This window comes from Microcaecilia unicolor, chromosome 2, assembly GCF_901765095.1.
Source record: "Microcaecilia unicolor chromosome 2, aMicUni1.1, whole genome shotgun sequence".
NCBI lineage: Eukaryota > Metazoa > Chordata > Amphibia > Gymnophiona > Siphonopidae > Microcaecilia > Microcaecilia unicolor.
In genome coordinates, this window is record NC_044032.1 from 178,962,198 (window position 1) to 178,987,566 (window position 25,369).

The 25,369-nt window shown below is 41.5% G+C and overlaps 1 protein-coding gene across 1 annotated transcript in view; it reads left to right on the forward strand.

The window, feature by feature from the left end:
* The window catches only part of LOC115463217 (peroxisomal multifunctional enzyme type 2-like), a 204,254-nt gene that overhangs the window by 132,781 nt on the left and 46,104 nt on the right, over positions 1-25,369 (forward strand). Inside the window, exons 15-18 of the mRNA XM_030193529.1 lie at positions 1,274-1,345; positions 1,747-1,850; positions 10,172-10,236; positions 16,877-16,971. Of these exons, the coding sequence (XP_030049389.1) occupies positions 1,274-1,345; positions 1,747-1,850; positions 10,172-10,236; positions 16,877-16,971 (336 nt within the window). The remainder of the gene's footprint in view (positions 1-1,273; positions 1,346-1,746; positions 1,851-10,171; positions 10,237-16,876; positions 16,972-25,369) is intronic.

Sequence of the window (25,369 nt, forward strand, 5' to 3'; positions counted from 1 at the left end):
AAGAGGCCGGTACCAGCGGCTGGGCAACATATAGAAATTGCTGCCGTTGTCGTCTTTTAAAAAAACGTAAAAAGAAGGTAAAATCTGGCAACAGGGTGGAGGAAGGAAAGGGGAGATATCCAGAACTTGGCCCCGGGGGGGGGGGGGGGGGGGGGGAGGGGGGGAATGGGGATTGGCTTTTCAGCCCTGCCTCAGGTGACATCTTGCCTTGGGCCATCCCCTGAATATAATACTTACTTTAAAATGTATGATATATAGGCAGTGTCTACAGTATTGTACAAATAAGTAACTGATCTATTTGCAGAATGATGGCATGAGGCTAGCTCTTGGATTTAGATTAGATTATTTTTTGGTCCTTCCCTATCCAGGGCAGATTACAATAAAAGCATTCATAAAATATACAATAAACGAAAATACAAATCAGCAAAATAAGACATATAAAAAATACATCACTTAAACAGGACAATAAAAAGCTTTAAACAAGAGTCTCTTAAGTGCCTCCGAAATGCTGGCTCACAGGGTTTCATAGGTTTTACTTTGAGTTCATTCCTTTGAAAAGTGGCATAAAGAAAAGAGGAAGCTACACCAGCTGGCGACACTTGTGGGACACTCTGCTTAAGAAATTATTGGTTTTTTTTTTTTTTGGGGGTTACACATCCAAAGCAGTTTTCTCATTCCTTCCTTGCTAAGTGTAAAATATTCAAACTGAGGACACCAGAAAAGACTGCCTTGTTCAATAAGCACGTTATCTCAAATTCAAGGTCACACTGGGCATATTTTATTCATCAGTTTGAGTGTTTTTAAAAAATGAAATCCCAGTGCATTTGTAGAGAAAGTACATTTAGAACTGGAATGTAGTTGCTGAATTCAACTGAATATGGTGACCCATGGGCCTTTTGAGTACCCTAGGGAATGTGCTTTTGCCGATTGAGAGGCTATGGAATTCTTCCTTGTGTACTGTGCTGTTTTCTCCTCACAGGCTGTTGTGACCTGGTACTGAGGGAGTTAGGGGAAAGTGTTTCCTGCTGCCCCTTGAAGCTTGGCACCTGGGGCAGCAACCTTGTTTGCCACCTCCTAGTCCTGGCCGTGTGCTGCCTGTTCTCATGTATAAATGGATCTGTGTTCAGTCACCTGCACAAATAAGTTCTAGCTCTTACCTGCCAGTACGTGGTAAAGTTATTCAAGTACTTTGTAGATGGGCAGAATATTTGAAAGTTATCCAAAATGTAAAGACCTCTTATGTTCTGTGTGTTTTTGTTTTTCTATTTTACAGCACAGTTAACATCAGAGTCTACAATTGTGGATGTCCTTGACAAAGGCTCAGGCGCAGCTATACTTATGGATGGTAAATTTACATATGTATATTTTACAATGTATAGATGTTTGTATATGATATATATATATATATTTCTTAGCATGTTGAGGTAGGTGCATGCATATTTGCTTGTTACACATAGATATGCCCATCTCTGTGTATGTAAAGAGATGAGGGAAATTAGTGAAGTTATGCTATGGCGAGAAAAAAGTATCTCCTGTTAGAAAATGCTTGGATTTTTCTTAATTGATAAAACTGCTACTAATTTTGTACTGTAGCAAATCTTTGCGAAATCTGCCCCCTCTCACCTTATTTTTCTCACATGCACTATAATTGCATACTGTGCATGGAAAACACCTGTTGCAGTTGAACAAAAATACATTTTGCATATTTTGGAAAGAGATACACTTCTTTATCACTTTTTGTTTCAGTCCATACATACTGTGGGAAGGAACTTATTTGCTATAATCAGTTCACATTGTTTGTTGTTGGAGCTGGAGGATTTGGTGGGAAGCGGATATCAAATAAAGCCAAGGTAAATATTCACTTTTTTTTATCGTTAACTTTATCTCCATGAACTCTTCTCAGCTCAAAGATGTTACTGGTCAGAGGATTAATATAAAGTTGTGGTTCTCAACCCAGTCCTTGGGGCCATCTGGGTTTTCAGGATCTCCACAATGAATATTATTTGCTATAATCAGTTCACATTGTTTGTTGTTGGAGCTGGAGGATTTGGTGGGAAGCGGATATCAAATAAAGCCAGAGTGGAGGAGTGGCCTAGTGGTTAGGGTGGTGGACTTTGGTCCTGGGGAACTGAGGAACTGAGTTCGATTCCCACTTCAGGCACAGGCAGCTCCTTGTGACTCTGGGCAAGTCACTTAACCCTCCATTGCCACATGTAAGCCGCATTGAGCCTGCCCTGAGTGGGAAAGCGCGGGGTACAAATGTAACAACAACAACAATATGCGTGAGAGAAATTTACATGCACTGCCTCTTTTGCATACAAATCTATTCATGCATATGTATTTCATTTGTTTATTTTTACTGAATTCCTTGTAGATACACTGAAAACCTGTCTGACTGGGTGTGCCTGAGGATTGAACTAATTGTAGTGGTAGTAGACTGTGATACTCTCCTTTACCTTCATACTCTCTATTACCTTCTGGACAACATCGGACTTGGAGGATCTGTGCTGAACTGGATTTCCAGTTTCCTCAAATGTAGATCATACCAAGTCAAGGCAGCTAACTATATATATCCCCATCATGGTTCCCAGGCTGTGAGGTAGCATAAGGATCACCACTATTTCCAGCATTATTCAACATCATTATTGCTTCCCTCGGTAACAAACTTGAGAAGAATGGCTTAAAATCACAGATATATGCAGATGACCACGATTTATATCCCCTTCTCGGGAGACCTAACAGATGTCACAAATATGATTCAGGCTAGCCTAGACATCATGGAGACATGGGCCTCGGCATTCAAATTAAAAATGAGTAGAGAGAAGGGCCGAATTCTTAGTAATGACAAGCCCCTGACGTCCGATATACTGCAGCCATTTTACCATCAGCCAAACCAGATTCCCCTTAGAACGAAGCCTCAAAGTACTAGGAGTTATACTTGACCAAAATCTGACATTCGATGACTAACAGTCACTAAAAAGGCTTTTAGGATGCTTTGGAAATGAAGAAGAATCGAGAACTTCTTCCTGATCTCAACCTTCTGGTCCAATCTCTGATATTATTCCAGCTAGACTACTGCAATGGGCTATATGCAGGATGCAGAGACATGTGCCTAAAAAAACTACAAACTATACCCATCTCCTATTCCCTCTCTTCCACCATCTTTTTAACACCACGTCCACCCTCACTCAACTTCTTTAAACACCTATCCACTTCCTCTCATAGCTTCCCCCCACTACCCCCTTCCCTTTTCAGTGCCTCTCATTCTCTGCCAAGTCTTCCAGGTCATTCACACCATGTCTCAACCTTTACCCCCATTTCATCCCCTTCCATTACCCTTACCCTTTCACACCTTCACTCATTTTCCCAACCCCAACACACTCCTACTCATAACTACCATTGTGATGACTTTCCCCTCAAAATTCCCACTCAATCTCTTCATCTATAATTTCCAGCTCTACCCCACCAACACTTTACCTCTTAATCATCAAGTCCTAGTCTTATCTACTCTGTTCCCTAGTCCCATCTTTAGCTCTGTTTCCTTCTCCTCCCCCCCTGAGTGTCCTCCATTTTCTACTAACCCGCCCCCCCCCCTCCACCGCAAGTGCTATTTATCTTCTGCTCTTTCTAGGGTCTCCTGTCCAGTTGACATTTTTCTGTCTCCATTTTACCCTCATTTCCTCTGTGTCCCTGTATTTCCTGTAAAGCATCTCCCTTCTGTCACTGTCCCTTTCCCCATGTTCAGCATCACTCCTCTTGTTCCTGTCACTCCATATGTACAACTTTTTCATTTCTTTTCTCTTTGCAACCCACCCCAGGGCCAGCATCCCTGCCCTATCTTCAAGGTACTGCAACTGTCTGCGGGTGGCTACATCTCTCTCCTTCATCCAGGCTCTCTTCCTTCCACTCTCTCTCGCCAGTTCACCCCACTCCCATGGTTTGCCATCTCTGCCTGTCCTCCTAGCCTGCTTTCTGTTATCTCTCTCTTTACTTTCCTTTGCACACAGGCCTTTCTTCTCCCCCCCCCCTTTGCCCCCCCCCCCCGGTCTAGTATCACTCTCATCCTTCTTTTCTCCCCCTCATTGGTCCTCTAGCATTTCTGTGGGCTGCTGGCATCATCAATAAGGAGAACAAGCTGCTTCTGGCTGGCCCTTGAAGCATTTTCTCTGCTGTGTCCCATCTAAACGGATACAGGAAGTTGTGTCAGATGAGGCAGGTCCCAACAGAGGGAACGCTTCCAGGGCCAGCCAGAGGCTTTCTCTTCTTATTGATATTGCCAGCAGTCCACAGAAATACTGGAGGACCGCTGAGGGGGAGAAGGGAAGGACTACTACTACTTTTCATTTCTATAGCGCTACTAGACATACTCAGCACTGTACACTGGAACATAAAGAGACAGTCCCCTGCTTAAGAGAGCTTACAGTCTAATCAGGACAGATAAACAGGACAAATAAGGGATAAAGGAATTACTAAGGTGGGAATGATAAAACATACAAGGGTACTGTACAAGCAAATAGGGGTTAGGAGTTAAAAGCAGCATCAAAAAAGTGGGCTTTCAGCCTAGATTTGAAGACGGCCAGATATGGAGCTTGACTGTACTGGCTCAGGAAGTCTATTCCAGGCATGTGGTGCAGCAAGGTAAAAGGAATTGAGTCTGGAGTTGGCAGTGGAGGAGAAGGGTACAGATAAGAGAGATTTACCCAATGAATGCAGTTCCCAGGGAGAGGAGTGTTGGGAGAGGTAAGACTGGAGAAGTACTGAGGAGTTGCAGAGTGAATGCACTTGTAAGTCATTAAGAGGAGTTTGAACTGTATGTGGAAATGGATAGGGAGCCTGTGAAGTGACTTGAGTAGAGGACTAATATGAGTATTACGACACTGACGGAATAAGTCATACAGCAGAATTTTGAACAGGTTGAAGGAGAGTGCCACCCCCTAGCAATGCCTATGGTTCCCAGAATGAGAAGAAATGGAATGTTAATATCATTGCACTTGGATTTTTTGGTGCTCTTTTTTTCATAGAGAGTAAAGTAGGTACAGTTTAACATGTCGTATGGTCTTTTTTTCTCCGTTTTCTCCATTTGGTAACCTATGGAACTTTGTAAGTCTAACTGCTTTGAAAATGAGCCCCAAAATGTACATTATTTGATATCACTGGGAAATGTACACAGTAGTAGTGTGGCATGAAAACAGATAAAACACTGAATTTTTTGTGTAAAAAATCCTAATTAGCTAGCAAATACCCACCATATTTCTAATTTATAAATACTTAAGAATTTATGCCCTTAATATATTTACATTTGGTAGGCTCTCATATCAATTTTCAAGAAACATCACGCTCATTTCCAAAAGAGAAAAATGCCCTAAAAAGTGACATGTCTGCATTTGGATATTTTTCTCACAAAAACGTTCAAACCAGTATTTTCGAAACCTCTTTTTAGACGTTTCCCCTGAAGTCCATTAGAAGTCCGTCCAAATCTCGAGGGGGCGTGCAAGGGGCGTGTTCAAGGGGGGCTTGGGCGTTTCTAAGACTTAAGCCATAATGGAACAAAACATAAACATTCAGGATTAAAACTTAGATGTTTTGAGCTAGACCTGTTTTTATATTAAAAAAAATAGCTGCAATGGGAATTGAACCCATTTCCCCAGGATCAAAGTCTGCTGCACTAACCACTAGGCTACTCCTCTACTCCACACAAGAGGTACCCCAAATGACCAGATGACCACTGGAGGGAATTGGGGATCACCTCCCTTTAATCCCCCGGTGGTCACTATCCCCCTCCCACCCTCAAAAAATGTGATTAAAAATATTACTTGCCAGCCTCAGATGTTATACTCAGGTTCATTAGAACAGCATGCAGGTCCCTGGAGTAGTCTAGTAGTGGTGCAGTGCACTGCAGACAGGTGGAAACAGGCTTCTACCTCCCCCTACTTGTTACACTTGTGGAGGAAATTGTGAGCCCTCCAAAACCCACCAGAAACCCAATGTACCCACATATTGGTGCTCCCTTCACCTGTAAAAGCCATGGTAGTGGTGTGCAGTTGGTAGTGGGTTTTGGGGGGGCTCAGCAGACAAGGTAAAGGAGTAATGGTAAGATGTATACCTGGGAGCATTTTATGAAGTCCACTGCAGTGCCCCCGTGGATGCCCTATTGCTTTCCTGGGATGTCACTTTTCCACTATGGTTTGCATTTGGATGTTTTTGTTTGAAAATGGACCAAAAATAAAACATCGAAATCAAAAAAAACGTTTTTCCAAACAGCATTTTCAAAAGGATAAGATAGAAGTTTTTTCTTTGTAGAAAATGACCTTTCCTTTTCTGATTTTGGACGTTTTATAAAAAAAAAATGTCCAATTTCAGACTTAGACGTCATATCCAAAAATGCCCCCGTGCATTTGACTTGCCCAAAGTCACAAGGAGCTGCAGTGGGAATGAAACCAATGTTGCCAGCTGCACTAACCATTAAGCGACTCCTCCTCTATTTTGGATGCTTTACATTTGGATTTTTTTTGTTTGAAAATGGACCAAAAAAACGTCCAAAATACAAAGCGTTCATAGTATTATTGAAAAAAAAAAAGATAGACGTTTTTCTTTTTCGAAAATGACCTTCTTTCATGTTCTGGATTTGGATGTTTTGTGTAAAACGTCTAAATTCAGACTTAGATGTCATATCAAAAATGCCCCTCCATGTAACTTTGTAAATCTGAGTGCTTTGAAAATATGCCTCTTAGTCACTTTGACTTCATCAGCACAGAAAGGCACAAAGACAGAATGGAGCAGTGATAGAGTCTAGGGGAAGTAGAGTTTTATGGTGCCTAATTTTTTCCATCAGGAGTGTTTTATTGGTGTTTCAGTTGAAATCTAAAATCATATGCTGTAATTGTGCCCCTGATTGCTGAATTCTCTTGACTTGGATGGAAGATTTTGTTGTGCATGTCCTACTTTCTTCCAGTCTTCCGTGAAGAGAACTAGAAATGTCAGTACAAGCTTTAATGTGTCTATATAATATAACCAGAGAATTGGATTTAGAGTGTTTGTCTTAGGGTATCTGTTTTTATTAATAAAATCTGATAGTTGTAAGTAGGTAGTGCTTGGCATGCTTGCCAGAGGCTGGCAAGTTAAAGCCCCTGTTTCTCTATGTAGTGTTGCAGAAGAGAATTACATGACTCCTGTTAGCTTGCCTTCTACTGCAGTAGCAGCAGGAAAAGATCTAGTATGTATCCTGATGGTGGGCTGTGGTAATGAATATGGGATGTTATCAGATTTAAGTTTAGAGGAGGGCAATGGGAGCAGATAGGAGAATACTGAGGCTGAAATTACTGTAAAGAACCATGTAGAGGGTGTGTGATACAACCGTTGCTGAAAAATGGTGCAACATGTAAGAGAAAGTTTTATTCAGTGGAGGAGCTGTAATTTTGTTTTTATTATTATGATGATTATGCCATTATGACTACAGAATTCCACATATATTGAGAACACCTATAATTTCACAAAATGACATGCTGGGCCCAGGCTACAGAAGAAGCAGCAGGCCATGGCAGTTATGGTTTCCATCCCATGTGGGCCAAGCAGAAGAGGAGAGTGCCTACTGCTGTTTCCTCCCGCTAAAAGTCCCATCTATACTTCTGGGTTCGCTAGTGGTGTGGCTCTCCTCTGGGCCATCCCTTCCACCTCCAGTCTTGCCCTTGCATGGCATACTGCCATTTCCAAGTTCAGTCTAGAACTGGTGGCATTTAGAACTCTTTCTCATCCTTCAGCTCCACAAATATCTCATTGGGCTGTGATAATTAGAATAACAGGCTCAGCTGAGCTCAGATTGATTTTCTCCCAGCCTTAAAAAAATTTTAAAAGAGGTCATGGCACGGTTTTAGTCACATCATTCCCTTTAAGGGGTAGCAGTTCAATATAAGATGCCACTAAATTACAAAAAAAAAAAAAAATCTCACATCTGTCTCTGTATATGAAAGGTAGAACAGGGGACACTGAGCAGTGTGGCTGGTGGGGAGCCTAGGACATGCTGGCAAAAGTGGAGGCAATATCAGGGGAATCTGTGTTCATGGCTGGTGGAAAGACAGGACAAACAATGGCACAAAGGAAACTGAGCTATGCAGCTAGTAGGAAGTTGAGAGCATGTTAGAGACCTGTGTAGCATAGCTGGCAGGGAGTTCAGGCCATGCTAGTGAAGGCAGAGAAGGATCTGTCCCTTGATTGAAGTCTTATGTAGACAGAGGAAGTAAAGGGGAGGAGAGAGGAGTAGGTAAGTTTTTGAAGAAGGGAGTAGGGTGTAGGGAAAGATGTAGCAAAAGGCATAACCGAGAGAGAGAGAATTGAAGAATATAAGGGGAATGAATGGGCCCCACAAACCCCATCCACTCACCCGTATCCACATCAACTATATACACACCCTATGCACACAGTTTCTTGCAGACGCAGACACCACCCAGCGACATATCACACGCACTTGCTGGTGTACAAAGATACCACTCTCTTATGCTTCTGCAGCTGGTATCACAGTACTAGCAGCTGTCTGGGTGGTGCAGCCTCCCGCCTCAAGAGTTTAAATTGATTGAACAGAGGCCAGTGACTTTTTCTGCCTTCAAGATTTAAATGTCATTGGACAGAACTCAACCAATCTGGATGAGTATCACTACATAAAAAACAGCACACAAGCCTACCACAGAACATCAGTTTGAAGAAAGCCACAATAAGATGGCTGAAACAGTCAAGCAAACTTGGCATCACCTGGACAGTTGCATGAAACGTAGCCCCACTCAATGCTCCCACCCTCCCATGCATGCACAAAGACCCCCCCCCCCCATGCACACACACATTGTGATTACATACGTTCTGGATTATAAATATCGAGAGCTGGCAGTCCTTTAAGATCCCTTTTGTGGAAGGAGGACTCAGTAGGGAGTGAGAGTCATGGCGGAGAAGGCTTACTGTCAGTGCATTGAGTTAGTGAGAAAGTTTCCTTTGTGGTAGGGTGAGTAGAAAGGTGTTTGAAGTGATTGGACGGTGGCTACCAGGGAGAAGAGGGTGGTGACTGTATAGAATAGAGACAAACACCAGACAGAGTTTAGAGAAAAGTTATTCCATGTTTCTCAAACTAGTTGAACTATAAAAGACCGCTGCACATAAAAGTATTCTTTTGTTGCCATGCTAGAGTATGGTGGTACCGTGTTGGAAGTGGAATTCTTATAGTAGTTGGTATGCGCCTGTGTGAGATGAACGCAGAGTAAGAAGCATGAGATGTTTGGCCCTAGCTGTATTCATTCTGAATTGGAATATTATCATTATTACAATCATAATGTGGCGTGCTCACATAATGTCATATATTCCTAACAGTGTTTTAAATGCTTTTATGTTTACTAAATTGTTCAAAAAGGCACACATTTAAAATTTCAGATTTTGATTTTCTTGGTGCATAATTCCCTGTTACAGGAAATAGTCTTCCTAAGCCCACAGTCAAAGGCTATGCAGGGAGAAGACGGTCCAAAGCCAGGTCTTCAAACTCAAGTGTTTGTAATCTACCACTTCACCGCAGTGACATCCTGCATCCTGTTACTTGTCTTGGGCAGAATCCTTGCTTTTCAAGAACTATTACATTTTGTTTTATAGATGACTAATAGAATAATAGCTGAAATACAGATAATATTCCCTTATAATTTTATAAAAAGCATAATCTGATTCTCCCAGTGAAGTTAAATTCCTGGCCACTTGCCCAGCAGGTTTTTTTTTTTTGTGGTTTGAGGGCTGGCTTATAACCTCAGTCATAGTTGTCTGAGATGCTTAACAAAATGCTTTGTTCCTTTTTAGGTACCTATTAAAGTTTTGGCTTTGCCTTCTTTAAACTTTCCAGAGCATTAAACTTTCATAATGCACTGAAGATGCAATCTGATCTTGGATTATGATACAAGATAATAGCATTGCTTCTTAGATTGGAGGGAGAAGATTTCAAAATGGCCTGTGACTGCAAAGTACATTCAGGTGCTTGGATCAATAATCTCTTATGGCTTATTTCCAGTTTGCATTTTTGTCAGATGAATATTCAAGGCATGTATTCTACCCTACTAGATGTTCTGTTCAGTGAACTGCTTGTGTGTTGTAAACTGTGTGCATCAACAGTTTTATTGTTTTGCTAATGGGCATATGTCTTTTTTTTTTTCAGCTACCAGTCAATCCACCTAATAGACCCCCAGATGCTGTAGTCAGCGATGTTACCTCTGTTGACAGGTAAGATTTTCTGTTTTGTTTTTTTTTACTTCTAATGATCACAAACTGTTAGAGATCAAATAGATATATTCAGATATTCTTTTCCTTTACTTTTTGTTGATAAGCAGGATGAATCAGCAACACAGGAGGATCACAACTCTTCTTTTTTTTTTTTTTTTTTAAATCACTCGCTGCTGGAAAGATTTTCTTTTTCCTTTCCTTTCTTTTCATGTGTTTAATTTAGAGTTCCTCTGGACTTGCCCCCCTTAATAAAAAAAGGTTCCTAGTACAGTTGAGTTGACCATTCAAGCTGCTTGCTTGTTATACATGGGAGCTTCAAGGACTGTTCTAGTTAGTGGGAAATGTCTATCTAGATACGCATTAGAAGTGCTTTCCCCAGGACTGCACCATGATGTCTTCAGTTGCCTTTATTGCACTAGAATGCCACTGGGAGTAAGACGCTTCAAGGGTTACAAGATGAGGAGCCTTTAGTCTTCATCAGACTCCCATATACCCATGAAGAAACTCAGAAAGGGGAAGAAAGGTAAGAGACATGCCCTGAAAGCCTTACAAATTTAAACCACTTTTATAGGAAGAGAAAGGAGACGCTAATCTACCCCAGGAAGTGGGTTTCCCTCACGGGATGGGACACTGAAAAGGATATATATATATATATATATATATATATATATATATATATATATATATATATATAGATATATATATATATATCCTTCAACATATAAATCATCTCTTAAAAAGAAAAAGCTAGATAATTGAAATGCCTCAAGTCTCTGTGTAATGATCCTTGGCACAAAGAGAGCTGCCATACAGTTGAAGCTGTTGGCGCAGAAGTCTCGGCAGTCTTCTGCATAGAAGGGGGTGTTGCTTAAGGATCCTGCAGAGAAATCACATTCTGCCCAGAAAGAGTTCTGTGCAGAGCTGAGTGCATTAAGAATGTTCTCTGAGCTGAAAGAAATGTACTCTGCAGGAGAAAATGTGCTCGAAGCAGAAGTATTCAGTGTAGTCTGGGAAGAAGGAGTAATACCTGAGAAGTTTCACTCTATACGAAAGTTATTATCAGTATCTTCTCAAGTACTCCATCCAGAGGCAGATGACTGCTCACCCATGCCCTCTTCAGGTGTATTAGGATTGCTGTCTGTTCTCTGCAGTGCTGATGTTCTGCCAGGTTACCAATCCGGAACCTTTTAGAACTTGCATCTTTTCCCCCATTGTGGCTGGAGTGGATGGGTGAACCACCTGATGGCCTCAACCTCAAACCTGTGGTGATATGTTTATTTTATAACTAATCAAACATATAATGGCGAGTGACCGTACTCACTCGCAAATGCGCAGTAGAGACTACCCTCTCTGCCCCGCGTCAATACGTGATGACGGGGGCGGGACAGAGAGGGAAGTCTCTACTGGCATGCTTCAGATGTCGCCGCCGCCCCTCCATCTGGCCCGAGCACTGTGAACTTTACATCAAGACGCAGCAGCAGGCACATCAGCAAAGCTGCTGTCGGGCTTCCTTCTCTGCCTTTGTCCCGCCCTCGCCGACGTTACGTCACACGAGGGCGGGACACAGGCAGAGAACGAAGCCCGCCCTGACGGCAGCTTTGCTGATGTGCCTGTTGCTGTGTGCTGATGTAAGTTTACAGTGCTGCTCGGGCCAGGTGGAGGGGCGGCGACTCCGGGGGAGGCGGGGCGGCGCTGACCTCGGGGGGGGGCCTCGGAAACCCCCCCCATTCCAAAAGTAGCCCGTTTTCACGGGCTCAACGGCTAGTAATGAATAAAATATACATAAAATACAATAGCCTATAAAAAATAAAAATGTTCTAAAGTTTGTACCCAGCTTGTCTCCCAGATTTTGTATCATACATCCTTTAGCATCTTGAGCTTTTCAGTAATTGAAAGTAATTTATTTTCCTCTCTTAATGAGATCAGAAGTTGATTACTTAAATATGTTTCTAGCATAGCTGAAAATAGTCACCCTCTTAGAAGTCAAATGAAACTTGACCAGTGAGTAGATTGAAATGATCTAGTAGTACTAATTAAGTGGGGAGTCAGTTTGATGCTCCCTTGTGCACACGCTCATAGATCACATATACAACTTTAAAATTTTAAATCTTGTTTCTGAAGGAAGCCAATAGAGGTTGAATAAGAGAGGTGCTGTCTTCATGCTTAATATGTATTAGTATTTATGCTGCAGTTGTCCCAAATATGGGGCTTCTTTACAAGCCACGCTAGCAATTCCCCTATGGCAAATGAGAGGAAGCCCATAGGAATTGAATGGGCTTCCTCTTATTTGCCGCAACGAGAATCGGTAGCGCGGCTTTTTAAAAGAGGCCCATAGAGAATTTCTGTAATTTCCAGAGAAATAACACCCCCCCTCCAAAAAAAATGGCTGAAAGCATTTTTATGTGAGAAACAGGTCCAGCTTTTATAGCACAGAAACTTACCTCCCACCCAACTACCGCCAACCCACAAATATTTTTTTAAATAGTACTACACATGATATCTATTTTGAGAGTCCCGCTCAGAGACGACGTCCTGTTATACAAAGCTTATGTTATTGGGGTAGCACATGGTTCAGAAATTGTATCATGTTGCACAATTTTTGATTTTGCCTCTGCTGCATATATTTTCTTTGTCTGTAAGCTTTGGTTTTGACTTTGCTGTGGGTTAACATTTATTCTGCACTATTATTCATGATGGACTGACCGAATGAGACACTGCTTCCTTTCAGTATATTGTCAAATTTTGCTAAAGTAATGATGACGGATAAAACAAGTTCTATTTCTTGCCTAAATGTTGAATCTCTAAGTGTAATTTTGTCACAGGAGTGCTTTTCCATTGATTGTGGCTTCAACCACCAGATATGGGTTGTTTTTTTTTTTTGACCAAACACAAATGCAGTGCATTTATATCTTTATTTGTACATCCATGTTTGAACTGAATTGAAAAACTCTTTAAAAGACTTCTTAAAGAGGATAGAGCAGGTAAACGTTTATGAAATTTTTTAATTTTTTTCTTGATAAATGATGAGTGAAATTAATCTTTTGTGGCTCAAAGCATACTTAAAAAAATAATATTAATAATACTACAACCTTGGTATGATTTTCCTCCAAACACCCAGACTCCTTATACAAATTCAGCAAATAAGGAAGGTATCTTCCTGAACTTAAGTTAAAAACATCTTTCTGACATAAGGGCTCTTTAAGGTGTGGAAAAAATTTGCAGCTACTGCTGCTTAATGCAGAACTTTTAAATGTGCAGTAGCTGCAAATTTAACACTGCAGCAACTGGGGGTGGTTCCCCTGCATTTGCCACTGTAGATGCCTGCATTAAATTACTGTACTTGGCGTTAGTACAGAAGTACTCGGCGCATCTTGGACCTAAGCTAACTGCAAAAGTGGTGATTTGTGCACGTTCAGCATGCTAATTGCCCTTCCATGCTCATTCTTTGCCCCATAACATGTTCCAACCCAAAAAAGCAGTTAGGGCCTCTTTTATCAAGCCATGCTAGCGGCTCCCCGGCAGTAATGCCGACAAAGCCCGTTCCACTTTGAATGGCTCTGTCGGCATTGCCACACGGGAACCACTAGTGTGGCTTGATAAGAGGCCCTAAATGCGTGGTTCACCTTGCATTAACTGCAAAATGCTGCAAAGCTCCTTCACATTATTATTAAAACATTTTTATTCCGCACTATCGCCAGTGTTCTATGCAGATTCCACCATCTACGTACTAATAAAGTTTTTTACGCAACAATACAAAAACTCATTCTAACACAAGTCATTTAGAACACCCTTCTGATTGCGCACCTAGCAGTTACCGTGTGGTAAACTGCATGTTAAGTGCTTAATGTGGTTTAGTTAAAGGGCCTCTTAGGTTGAACTGTTTATCACTTGTGAGAACCAGAAGTATTGGCCAACTTCTGGTAGTTTTACTAAAGACTTTCATTTATGTCTGTGGACAAAACTGTAAAATTGGCTCAGTCGAGAAGAATATTGTCTTTTTCTGCCAGCTGGCTGTACTTCAAATTGTTAGGAAACAGGACTTGACAGTTTGCTTTATTAATTGGAGAACAATCTAACCACATTATTGCTAACTTCAGCCTGATGTCCATAATCAATCGACTCTTGTCAGACTGTATAGGTAGACCATATTTTCTTCCGTTACAGCTGCTTCTCGAGGCACAAATGCCATTTCAAAAAAGAGGACATGTAAATGAAACTAACAAGACTTAGGACTGAAAAGCAGGCTGAGTTCATACATAAAAGAAAATTGATTGCACTGGTGGAAAAAAATTGCAGATGGATTTTACATAGATCATTCGAGACTACAACAATTTGCTTTTGTAGTTTCGAACAGTGGTATCTGATAAATATTCAATAATTATAGTACAATTTTATACTCTTGCCAGCTTTTTGTAAGAGGAGCAGAATTCCAAGCTGCAACAATGAATGACTTGAAATATAGTTGGCATTTTTGAGAGATGAAATCTATCACTAAGATTGTATACTAACCTGTTAGTACCAGTTTTGATCCTTTAATTTAATTATTTGCCTTGGTATAACCACCTTTCATTTCTGGATAAAATTGGAGCGTGAGAAGGAGGAAAAGGGTAGTAGAGAGGTCTATATATTAGGAGAGTGCTTGCAACGCTCCAGGCTCTATGGAAAGGAAAATATTTTTTTATTTTCTTTTTCCATTTTAAGTGGAGGAGCATGACATATCCATGTTAATAGTGGGATTTACACTTGTTTGAAAGTGACATATTTTGTGGAATTCCAAGAGCTCTGGAACCCTCCCCCCCCCCCCCCCCAAACACACACTCACAAACCTGATGTGCTGAGTGCCCTCTTGTTCCTTATTAGGATGTCTAATTTCCTTTTTAGGTATAGAAATTTGCATATGGTTATGACAGTTAACCAGTAGCTATATTATGTTCTGACAACTAATAGCAAGGTGGCTGCAAAAATGCTCAGTGAAATCACAGTTTACTTCGACTGTGTCCCTATATGGAACTAAAGTTAAAAAAAAAAAAAAAGCAATGCTAAGTATAAGGGATGGGAGCACATATAAAGTGAGAGCCAAGGGGTACAGGGTGCTCTGCTGAAAGGCAGAAACTTGATTGAAATTGGATACAAGGTTCAAATATTATTGGGGAGTCATAGACAAACACAGACACACATTCAAGTTGATTTTTATAAGAGCAGTAAAAAGCTAAGCCAAAACAAATCCAATCTATTCAGTACCTTTCTCTTGGATTCATTTGTTCTTGCTGCCCCTGTGCTATTGCTATTCAAATATATGGAAATAAGGCATTCTGATCACTTGCATTAGTTTGGGATTACAGGTTCAGTACTACAATAGTTTACTTTCTTGTCTGGAAGATCACAAGAATTTAGATTGAAGGGTCATTTTTCTAGTTCTAAACCCTTGACGGCTGGTATTCCCCAGGGGTCCACATTATTGCCAGTCCTCTTTAATATTTACCTAATTCCCATATGTTAGAAACAGTCTAATATATTGCATTCGGTCATATTTCAGGGTATTTGATTATATGGTTCAGTAGAAGACTTTCATTTACAGTCTTCTGGACATTTGTTTTTTTAATTTGTTCCCTTATGGCTCAGCGGCTGTGGATCTGCACCTTTTGTTGATGTACAGACACAACAAGCTTAGCTATGAAGTTGTCTTTTAGGTGCAGGATGATGGTGGTGGCAAAAATCTGGGATATAAACTTTCTACTGTGGGTTGCCGAGTGGTGGTGATGGTGGAATGCTCGTAATAGAGATGTCTGTTAGAGCTATGGTATCTGCTGGTGGAGGTCCAGATGAAAAGGATTCTGGGAACTATCTGGAGATAGCTGATGGAAAGAGCTACAGTTTATGGATAGATTGGGTTTGGATTAATAACCCAACCTACCCATCAGTAACGCAAAGAATTCAGCTGTTAACCTTTTGCAGCAGGGTCAGTGACATGCTTTTACATTGAGTACATAATGATTTTGCATACTCTTCTGCTCCTTTATCAAATGAAATAATGTTAAAGTAGGATTAACATGTTGGGTTCAATAATCTATAGATGTGACTCTAAATAAGTGAATGATATTTCTTCTGTTTCTGATTTCTGTGAATGCTTTCTTTTGCTCTTTCTCAATGGCTTCCAGATCTATTTGGGTCTAGGTAGTAAACCTGTGTTCTGTTAACTGGGGTTAGAGAGCACTAAAAGCAGACAAAATCAGACACACAAGGCTTGTGCTGCAGTTCAGTAATGTTTATACCCCTTGCCAGAAAGGTTAATGTAATTGAACTTTGTCAGGCATTTAGAAAGAACTGCTTGTAAGCAAGTTTTGCACTATCTTTGACTCCAAATATTGAAGGACCTGGATAACTGCCCTACTAAGCCACCTAAATCCGGTGTCTGTCCTGTGGAGGGGAGCTACATTCACTGTCTGGATGCTGTCTCTGACAGCCTGTGCTCAGTCTTATGACAGCTCTTTTGTAGTTGTGAAGACTTATTAAAGTCCTGAAAATAGCACCGAATTTTTGGTTACTGTGTGTAGCTTGATAGAAACTTTAGAAATATAGCTCATCATATATTGCCCTTGCACAGGTGCATTAGGTTTAGACATGTTCATTATGTAAAAAGTGATGATCATTTTCTATATCCCCAGGCTGCATTGTACCGGCTCAGCGGTGACTGGAATCCTTTGCACATCGACCCTGGTTTTTCTGCTCTTGGAGGTCAGTTGCTAGTGAAGAATTCTTGTTTGAAATGGTTGGCTCTCTTTTTTTTTTTTTTAATTCAAAGTTGGATCATACTTTTATGCCACCCCTTAGTGTTGAATTTTTGAGTAGTGCTTTACCGGAGGTTTGTCTCCAAAAGCAGGAGATACCCAATGTGTGAACAAAAACACAGTATAGTAATATTTTAACATGATTTTTTAAAAACCTTGCTTTTACTGCATGAAATATGACACTTTATCTTACATTTGAGCTAGTTTTCCATTTTAACACAATCATTGAAAGATGGCGTGTGGGCTGCAGTCTACAGATGTGCCCTGTGATTGCTTTCTGGAATGAGAATAATGTCACAAAAATGCTGAAGAGGTTTTTGCTTGCTAGCTATTTTAGATCTAAAGCCCCACTTTGCATCAGGGCTCCACATGGCAGTTGGGATGTCCAGGTCGGCACATTCACATTTTCTGAGTATTTTACAAAGGCTCTCCCAAACATGGAGGCTTTTGTAAAATATATTTCCATAGCATCCTATCAGATCAGTCCAGACCAATGGGTTGTGTCCATCTACTAGTTGATGGAGACAGAGAATGAAAATAGTTCTCAAGTGAGTCGCCCTTAAGGGTATTGTGCTGCATAGAATGTTCAGTATTTCTCTGTCTCCCAGTGGGGATGATGCTGGGTCTAACAGCTAAGTGCTGCTGAATAGTGTGGTTAGTGCGACTTACAAAGCGGCTATGTAGGGGCTTCCGGGGCGAAAGTCAGCACTTAGCCACTTAAAGTTGACATTCAATCTTAAGCAGCAGGTTTACCAACCTAAATGGGAATGCATAAAAGTCGTCCTGTCTTTATGAGGGTAAACCCATTTCCATTAAAGTGATGATATCGACTTAAAGGAATGTTTTGGCCAGCTGAAAAATAACCAGATGTTCAAAGCGAAAGCCTTGTATGGGTTCCATGTTTGAATATACCGAATAATAGTGCCAGGCAAGTGAGCAGACTCTGACCATCGACGAACTGAATATGACCCTAAATGTATATAGATGGCAGGGATCCACAGGATGCTCAGCTGAAGATATATGGTGGCTATACCTGCCCCCTCCCCCTTCCCGCACCACTGCTGTCTGAAAAGCTCAGCAGTCAGGGGCAGCACTTTGAGCTCTTGATGCTGGTTTCATATGCTCAATTCACACCATTAGCTTTCCATAATTAGTGCTGTACCAGACCAGTCCAGACTAATGGGGTTGTGTCTGTCCCTCAACCCTCAGATGGAAACAGAGAAAAGTAGTTAGAAGTAATTAACCCATTAAGGGTATTGTGCAGCCTGGAATGTTCAGTATTTTCTTTGATTCCAAGCGGATAGTAGTTGGATCGTGCAGCTCCTTCTTGGTGTTGGTCTGGCGGCTCCTAAACCAGTTTCTTTACTGTGTCAGTTTAGCAGGGTAAGAGCCAGGATTTTTCTCTGTAATGGATCCAGTGAGGTAGAACAGCCTTCCAAATAACATTGTATCAGAAAGTAACTCTTGGCATTCAGGAAGGTCTACTGTCTTTTCTATAGCGCTACTAGATTTATACAGCTCTATACACAGATATGAAAAGGTGACTTGTTCCATTGGTTTCATCTGTATGTGAATGGCTGGAGTCTTAAGGAAAGTAAAGATCCTCACTGATGGAGCTAGGTGGGGATGTGAAAGTTCAGAGAGGAGGAGGATAGAATATTTGGGGCTATGTAAAGTAGGAGGGAAGGTCCTTTTTAGGAAACCATTATTTTATGGTTTATGATGTACTGCAGGTCCTCAATTTTTTTTTAAATGGGTGGCAGGAGGTATAATTTGAATGAGGGTTTTTGGCCTCAGAGCTCTCATGCTGCCTTTGTGGTATCAGGAGGGATCTTCTGTCTTACCTCTGTCCCCTTCCTCCACCCCCCCCCCCCCCCCCCCCCCCCCCCCCCCACCACCAAAAAAAAAAAAAATTTGCCTTCATGTCAGGACCTGCAAGAGGACAGGGAGTGAGAGCCAGATGCACAAAACCTAATGAGCCCACAACTTGCGTTTTAAACTGGTTCCAGGCAGTTTAAAACACAAGTAGTTTACCGGGGGCATGCACCAAGGGCATTTTTCCTATCACGGTAGCAGGCAACGAAAAACGGAATGCAAATTATCCAAAGGCTATTATAATGAGCTGCAGTACAGTTGCAGCTCATTATAATGAGATGCACTACCGTTTTTCCGATTCCCCTTATCGTGGAAACCCTAACGTGAGGTCTGCACCTCTGTTAGGGCTCCTGTGAGGGAATCGGAAAGGAAAAGGGCCCCAAAAACAGGTAAAAAAGAAAAAAAAGCAGCGAGCGCACGTGAGGGGCGTCCTTTATGGACATACTCTGCCTGCGCTTGTGAGGGACGTCTTTTCGCCGTTTTTTTTTTTTTTTTTTTAAAGTTTTGTCTCCCTGGCGTTGCTCACCTGCTGTAGCAGCGAGGAGAAGGGAATCGGGGACCTGCGAGTCGATCCGGAGTTCGGGACGTCCCTTTCCATTATGCTCCTCTTCCAGGTCTCTTCAGCAATCAGAGTGCGTGTAGCTGACACCAGCAAGCTAGATGCGCTTTGATTGGCTGAAGAGACCCAAGAAGAGGAGGCATAACCGAATGGGACGTCCCGATTCTCCGACTGGCTACCAAGGTAATGGTGAATGCAACGGAGCTACAACGAGTAGCTCATTTGCATTCCCTTTCCTTAGTGAATTCCCGTTCCCTATCGATTCGCTATGGAATTGGTAGGGAACGGGAATTACCGACGACTTTAGTGCATCTTCCTCTGAGTAATTGACTTTTGCTAATGTTGTTTACTTTGATTAACTTTGGGGGAGGGGAGGTCATTTGTGCTGCATTTCCTTCATTACTGATGGGCCAATGCTCAGAATCTAACACTGTTGCTAGAGCCGATTAGTCCTGATTAATGCTGGCGTTAATCTGCGCAGAATGTTCAGAGGACTCTTGTATGGGAAACATGCGTGTCAAAGATTAGCACAAATATTATTTCAGTGTAGTCAAAACAGATGTTAATGAGGTCATTTCCTATTCTCCACCAATGCTCAGAGAACAGCGCACAAATAAAGCCACTCTTACTGCTGGAAACCTAACTCCATATCGGTTTGATTGAATTTTGAAGCAGAAGGAAGCCCCTGGAAGTATCGAAGTGCTGGAAGTGAGAAACACACATGTGCAAGTGTAAGCAAAGGAGAAAATGAAAGCACACGGCGCCTGTTTTCTGTGCTTAAGGTTAAGCCTTCCATGGAAAAGAAAAATTTGAAAGACTTATATTTAAAGGCGCAGAGGAACCATACATGTTCACTTCCAGATTTGCCTGCCGCATGCACACAGAGCTGCGCTTACTGTGAAACTCTTGAATGCATGTACCAGGCATGTTCCTCCCCCTTACTTTTGGTCTCGGTGTTCATATTTACATGTAGTTATTGTTGACTATCAGAGAGCTATTTTTCGGTGCTGTTTCTACACTATTCCCAGACACTGTTCGTTATAGCACTGGAGTTCTGAACATCAGCCCATGAGTTCTCTGTGACTCTTAATTCCCATTCTCATTGGGTCTGTTTTCAAAGTATGTGTACCAAGTGCCTTGAGGGGGATGGGTTTGAGTTTATTTGGCAATTTAAGTGCTGTTTTGTGCTATGCTAACAGGCAGTCTAGGGCTGCATTCTAACCTGAAGGTCACAGGTTCAAGGCTTGCTTGTCATGATAGCAATTAACACTGAAAAAACACACTGTAATTTAAGGACACTGGAAAGGTCACTAAAGCAACCATATCCATCAGCATTAATGGAGGCTTTCTCAGAGTTAGTTGAAAGATGTCTTCACTGGGATAGTCGCCACAGCTGTTCATCTAGGCATTGCAGTGATTGCAGCAGGGAAATTCCTAGGCTCTCTTCAGTTTCCTCTGCTGAAAAAAGCCTCTAAGTCAGATTTTTCAGTTAAGGTCTCTGGTGCTTCTCAAAAATGACAAAAGAAACAGCCAATTTACCTTAGGATTTTGAAAAGATGTTACTGGCTTTTGCTACTACTGCTCAGATTTCTCTGGCATCGTCATCTTCAATCTCTGCCTTTACAGGATGAAAAACAGGAATCTGGGGCTCTTGACTCCGGGATTCTTTTGCAGACCCTGAGCTCAGAGATCCTCTTAAAGTAGAGGATTCCCTTCTAGCAAAGAGACCACAGTAATCAAATTTAGAGGAATTAGAGGTTCACTCTGGTATCAGTAGACAGAAGTTCAAATCATTAGTGTGCAGCTCCTGCCTTAGGTAGAAATTGTATAGCTGATTCCTTAGTGGAGGGTGAGATTCCAGTGGTTAAAGGGATGACCCTACTGTGGTTTGCCTCTTTAGAAGAGAAAAACTTACATGTATGATTACTGAAGCTTTGGAAGAGTTGAGTATTGCTGAGCCCACAGCTCTTCAGTCAGGGATCCTGTTCTTGAAGATATACAAAAACCTTCTAAAGCCTTCCTACTTCATCAGGCTATCCAAGTGCTCATTTTTGTGGTGTGGGATACTTCAGAGTGGGAAGAGTTATGGATAAGTTCTATCCTTTGTTTCCAGAAGATGCTGTTTGTTGCCTAAAGCGGATGCCTTAGTTAACGCTGTGATGTCAGAGATAATCATTCCTATAGAGGGTGCATGGCTTTAAAGGATTTGCAAGATTGCAAGTTAGAATGTTGGGTCTCCATATGGAACTTTGTGGTTCTTATATGGTTAGAGTGTTCTTATGCTTGCTTCAGCGATCAGTAGAATCTACAGAACAAAACGACCATATGGAATCATCCCATCTAGAATCTGGAATGGCTTATGTGGCTGATGCCTTGTATGACTTATTAGGACATCAGCCAGATTTATTTATTTATTTTGATACATTTGTATCCCACATTTTCCCACCTTTTGCAGGCTCAGTGTGGCTTAAATTGTACCATAGAGGCGTTCGCCATCTCCGGCATAGAAACAGATACAAGGAGTTAATGTGGTCGGATAAGGTTCATGTGTTAGACACATTGGGGAATTACAAGAGGAAGAGTTATATATAGAGTCTGTTACAAGCTTTGGTTTCGTTGAGTTGTGGTGTATAGGCACTTAAGTTGGATCGGTGGGGTATGCCTTTTTGAACAGATAGGTTTTTAGTGATTTCTGGAAGTTTAGGTGGTTGTACGTTGTTTTCACGGCTTTTGGTCGTGCATTCCACAGTTGTGTGCTTATGTAGGAGAAATTGGATCCATAAGTGGATTTGTATTTGAGACCTTTGCAGATTGGGTAGTGGAGATTTCGGTAAGTCCTTGTTGATTGGTTGCATTTCTTGTTGGTAGGTCTATGAGGTCTGTCATATATCCCGGGGCTTCACAGTGGATAATTTTATGGACCAGGGTGCAGATTTTGAAAGCAATACATTCTTTGATTGGTAGCCAATGTAGTTTTTCTCGGAGGGGTTTGGCACTTTCGAATCGCGTTTTACCAAATATAAGCCTGGCTGCTGTGTTTTGGGTGGTTTGTAGTTTCTTAATGAGTTGTTGTGCATCCGCATAGAGTCCATTGCAGTAGTCTGCATGGCTTAGTACCATTGATCGTATCAAGCTGCAAATATTTCCCTCAGAAGGTATGGTTTCACGCGTTTGAGTTTCCACATTGAGTGGAGCATTTTCTTAGTTATAGAGTTAACTTGGCTCTCAGGTGTGAGGTTACGGTCGATAGTAACGCCAAGGATTTTCAGGCTGTCTGAGATAGGGAGGGTGCAGTTTGGTATGCTTATATTTGTGGGTTTGTATGTGTTGTATTGGGATGAGAGGATGAGACTGTGTGTTTTGTCGGTATTGAGTTTTAGTTGGAATGCCTTTGCCCATGAGTTCATGATGTTTAGGCTGAGCTTGATTTCATTTGTGATTTCTGTCAGGTGTTTATAAGGTATGTTTATTGTGACGTTGTCTGCGTAGATGAATGGGTTGAGGTCTTGATTGGATAAGGACTTGGCTAGTGGTTGTCAACATTAGGTTGAAGAGGATCAGTGATAATGGTGATCCTTGAGGTACTCTGCAGTGGGCTTTCTTAAAACTCATAGAACAACTATAGACATTTTTAGAATTCTGCAGCCCAGTTGTTGATTGTCTTGGGCTGGAGAGAGCTCATCTTTCCAACCTGAACAACCTTCATTGGCATATAGTTGAATCAAGGATCTGGTTCAAAACCTTAACATTAGTCAGTAAAGTCCAGTGTTGAATGTGCCCTATTATATTGAATAAATTTAGCCTTTTATTTCATACCATTTAATGGGTTTAAAATTAACAGCAATTAGGATGTGGAGATTAAAAAATATGATGAAAGTGACATTTATCTATGCCCTTCCACAGTGGAATATTCTATTAGAGGAATCCGTCAGTTGAGTCTTTGCAGTCTTTTTGGAAAGCCTGAAGATATGGAATGATGATGAATATTGAACTTTCTAGTGAAGAAACAGTAATGAAATGGATGTATCTTGTACCAACATGGAGAAGTGTGGTTTACTCAGCTTATATGCTCTTAGATGTAATTATGGTTGTTGTGTAACCATGTGAACCATTCAGATTTTTGTTCAAAGAATGGTTTACAAATGGTTTTAAAGAAAGTATCAAATAAACCTATATTTAAAGCCAGGTAACATCCCTAAACCTGTAATAAATCCTTAAAATCGGCTCTTCATTGATGCATTAAAGTTCCTTGGGTGTTGCATCCTGTCTTTTCTCTCATTATACATAGTAACATAGTAGATGATGGCAGAGAAAGACCTGTACGGTCCAACCAGTCTGCCCAACAAGATAACTCATGTGTGCTACTTTGTGTATACCTGACCTTGATTTGTATCTGCCATTTTCAGGACACAGACCGTAGAAGTCTGCCCAGCACTAGCCCCGCCTCCCACCACCGGCTCTGCCACTCAATCTCCGCTAAGCTTCTGAGGATCCATTCCTTCTGAACAGGATTTCTTCTATGTTTATCACACGCATTTTTGAATTCTGTTACTGTTTTCATCTCCACCACCTCCCGCGGGAGGGCATTCAAGTATCCACCACTCTCTCTGAAAAAATACTTCCTGACATTTTTCTGAATCTGCCCCCCTTCAATCTCATTTCATGTCCTCTAGTTCTAGTCCGCAAAGAGCTCTGTGGATGATGTCATTCACATGTGAGAACATATGCCTGTTGTTCTCAGAGAACGCATGTTGTTCTCGGAGAACACCTGTTACAGGTAAGTAACTTGTTTTCCTGGAAGGCTCACGATTAAAAATAAATAAGTTAGTGAGATTTTGAACCTGGATCCTTTGGTTTACAGTCCAGTGCACTAACCACTAGGCTGCCTCTCTGCTCTTCATGGACATCTGTGTGGGCATTTTCTAGACTGCCACCATACAGATATCTGTCCTGTGTTTTCCCCTGTTCATAATTTGGAGTTCCAGTTTATAAAATGGCTGTTCATGCTGACGTCTCCAGCACTCGGACGTCCATCTCATGTACTTTTTTGAACTGGAAATATTGACATATTTCTTGTTTGAAACTACGTGTAAGATGGACCTCCATTTGAGACACTGTGATGTGAACGTCCCTCTTCTGACTTGGATGTTCTTTTGAAATGCCCCTCCACATCTACCCCCCCTTATTCAGGTTCCCATTTCCCCTTTTGCCATCTCTATTTTCTACCCTGTCTCAAAACCTTTCAAAGATTCGTTCCCTTATTTTGTCTCTCACACTCTTCATAGCCATCCTTCTCTTTTTCCTTTTCCTCATCATCTTTTGGCTCCCTCCCATACTTCCTTCTTCAGCATTCATTTTGTACCATCTCCTCCAGTATTTGTTTATCCTTTTCTTTCCTCCCACCTTAATCTACCCTCTGCCCACTTCCTCATCTTTCCTCCATATGCCCTTACTACTACTACTACTACTATTAGCATTTCTATAGCGCTACAGGCATACGCAGCGCTGCACAAACATAGAAGAAGACAGTCCCTGCTCAAGAGCTTACAATCTAATAGACAAAAAATAAAGTAATCAAATCAATTAAATTAATGTGAACGGGAAGGAAGAGAGGAGGGTGGGTGGAGGCGAGTGGTTACAAGTGGTTACGAGTCAAAAGCAATGTTAAGAGGTGGGCTTTCAGTCTAGATTAAGTATCTGTTGTCTTCCTGCTCTAATCTGCCCCCTTTTGGTATCAGACCATTCCACCTGCCCAGCTTGAGCCCCCTTTTGGCTATCCCAGCCGCCACCTCCTAGCCCCTAAATCAAGGCCATTTCCAATCACTGCCTCCCTTTTTTTTTCCAACCCCTAGCGGCAGCCCAGCTCCCATCTCCCACTGCCCCCCTTTATTCAGCCCCCTACTCCTGTCCA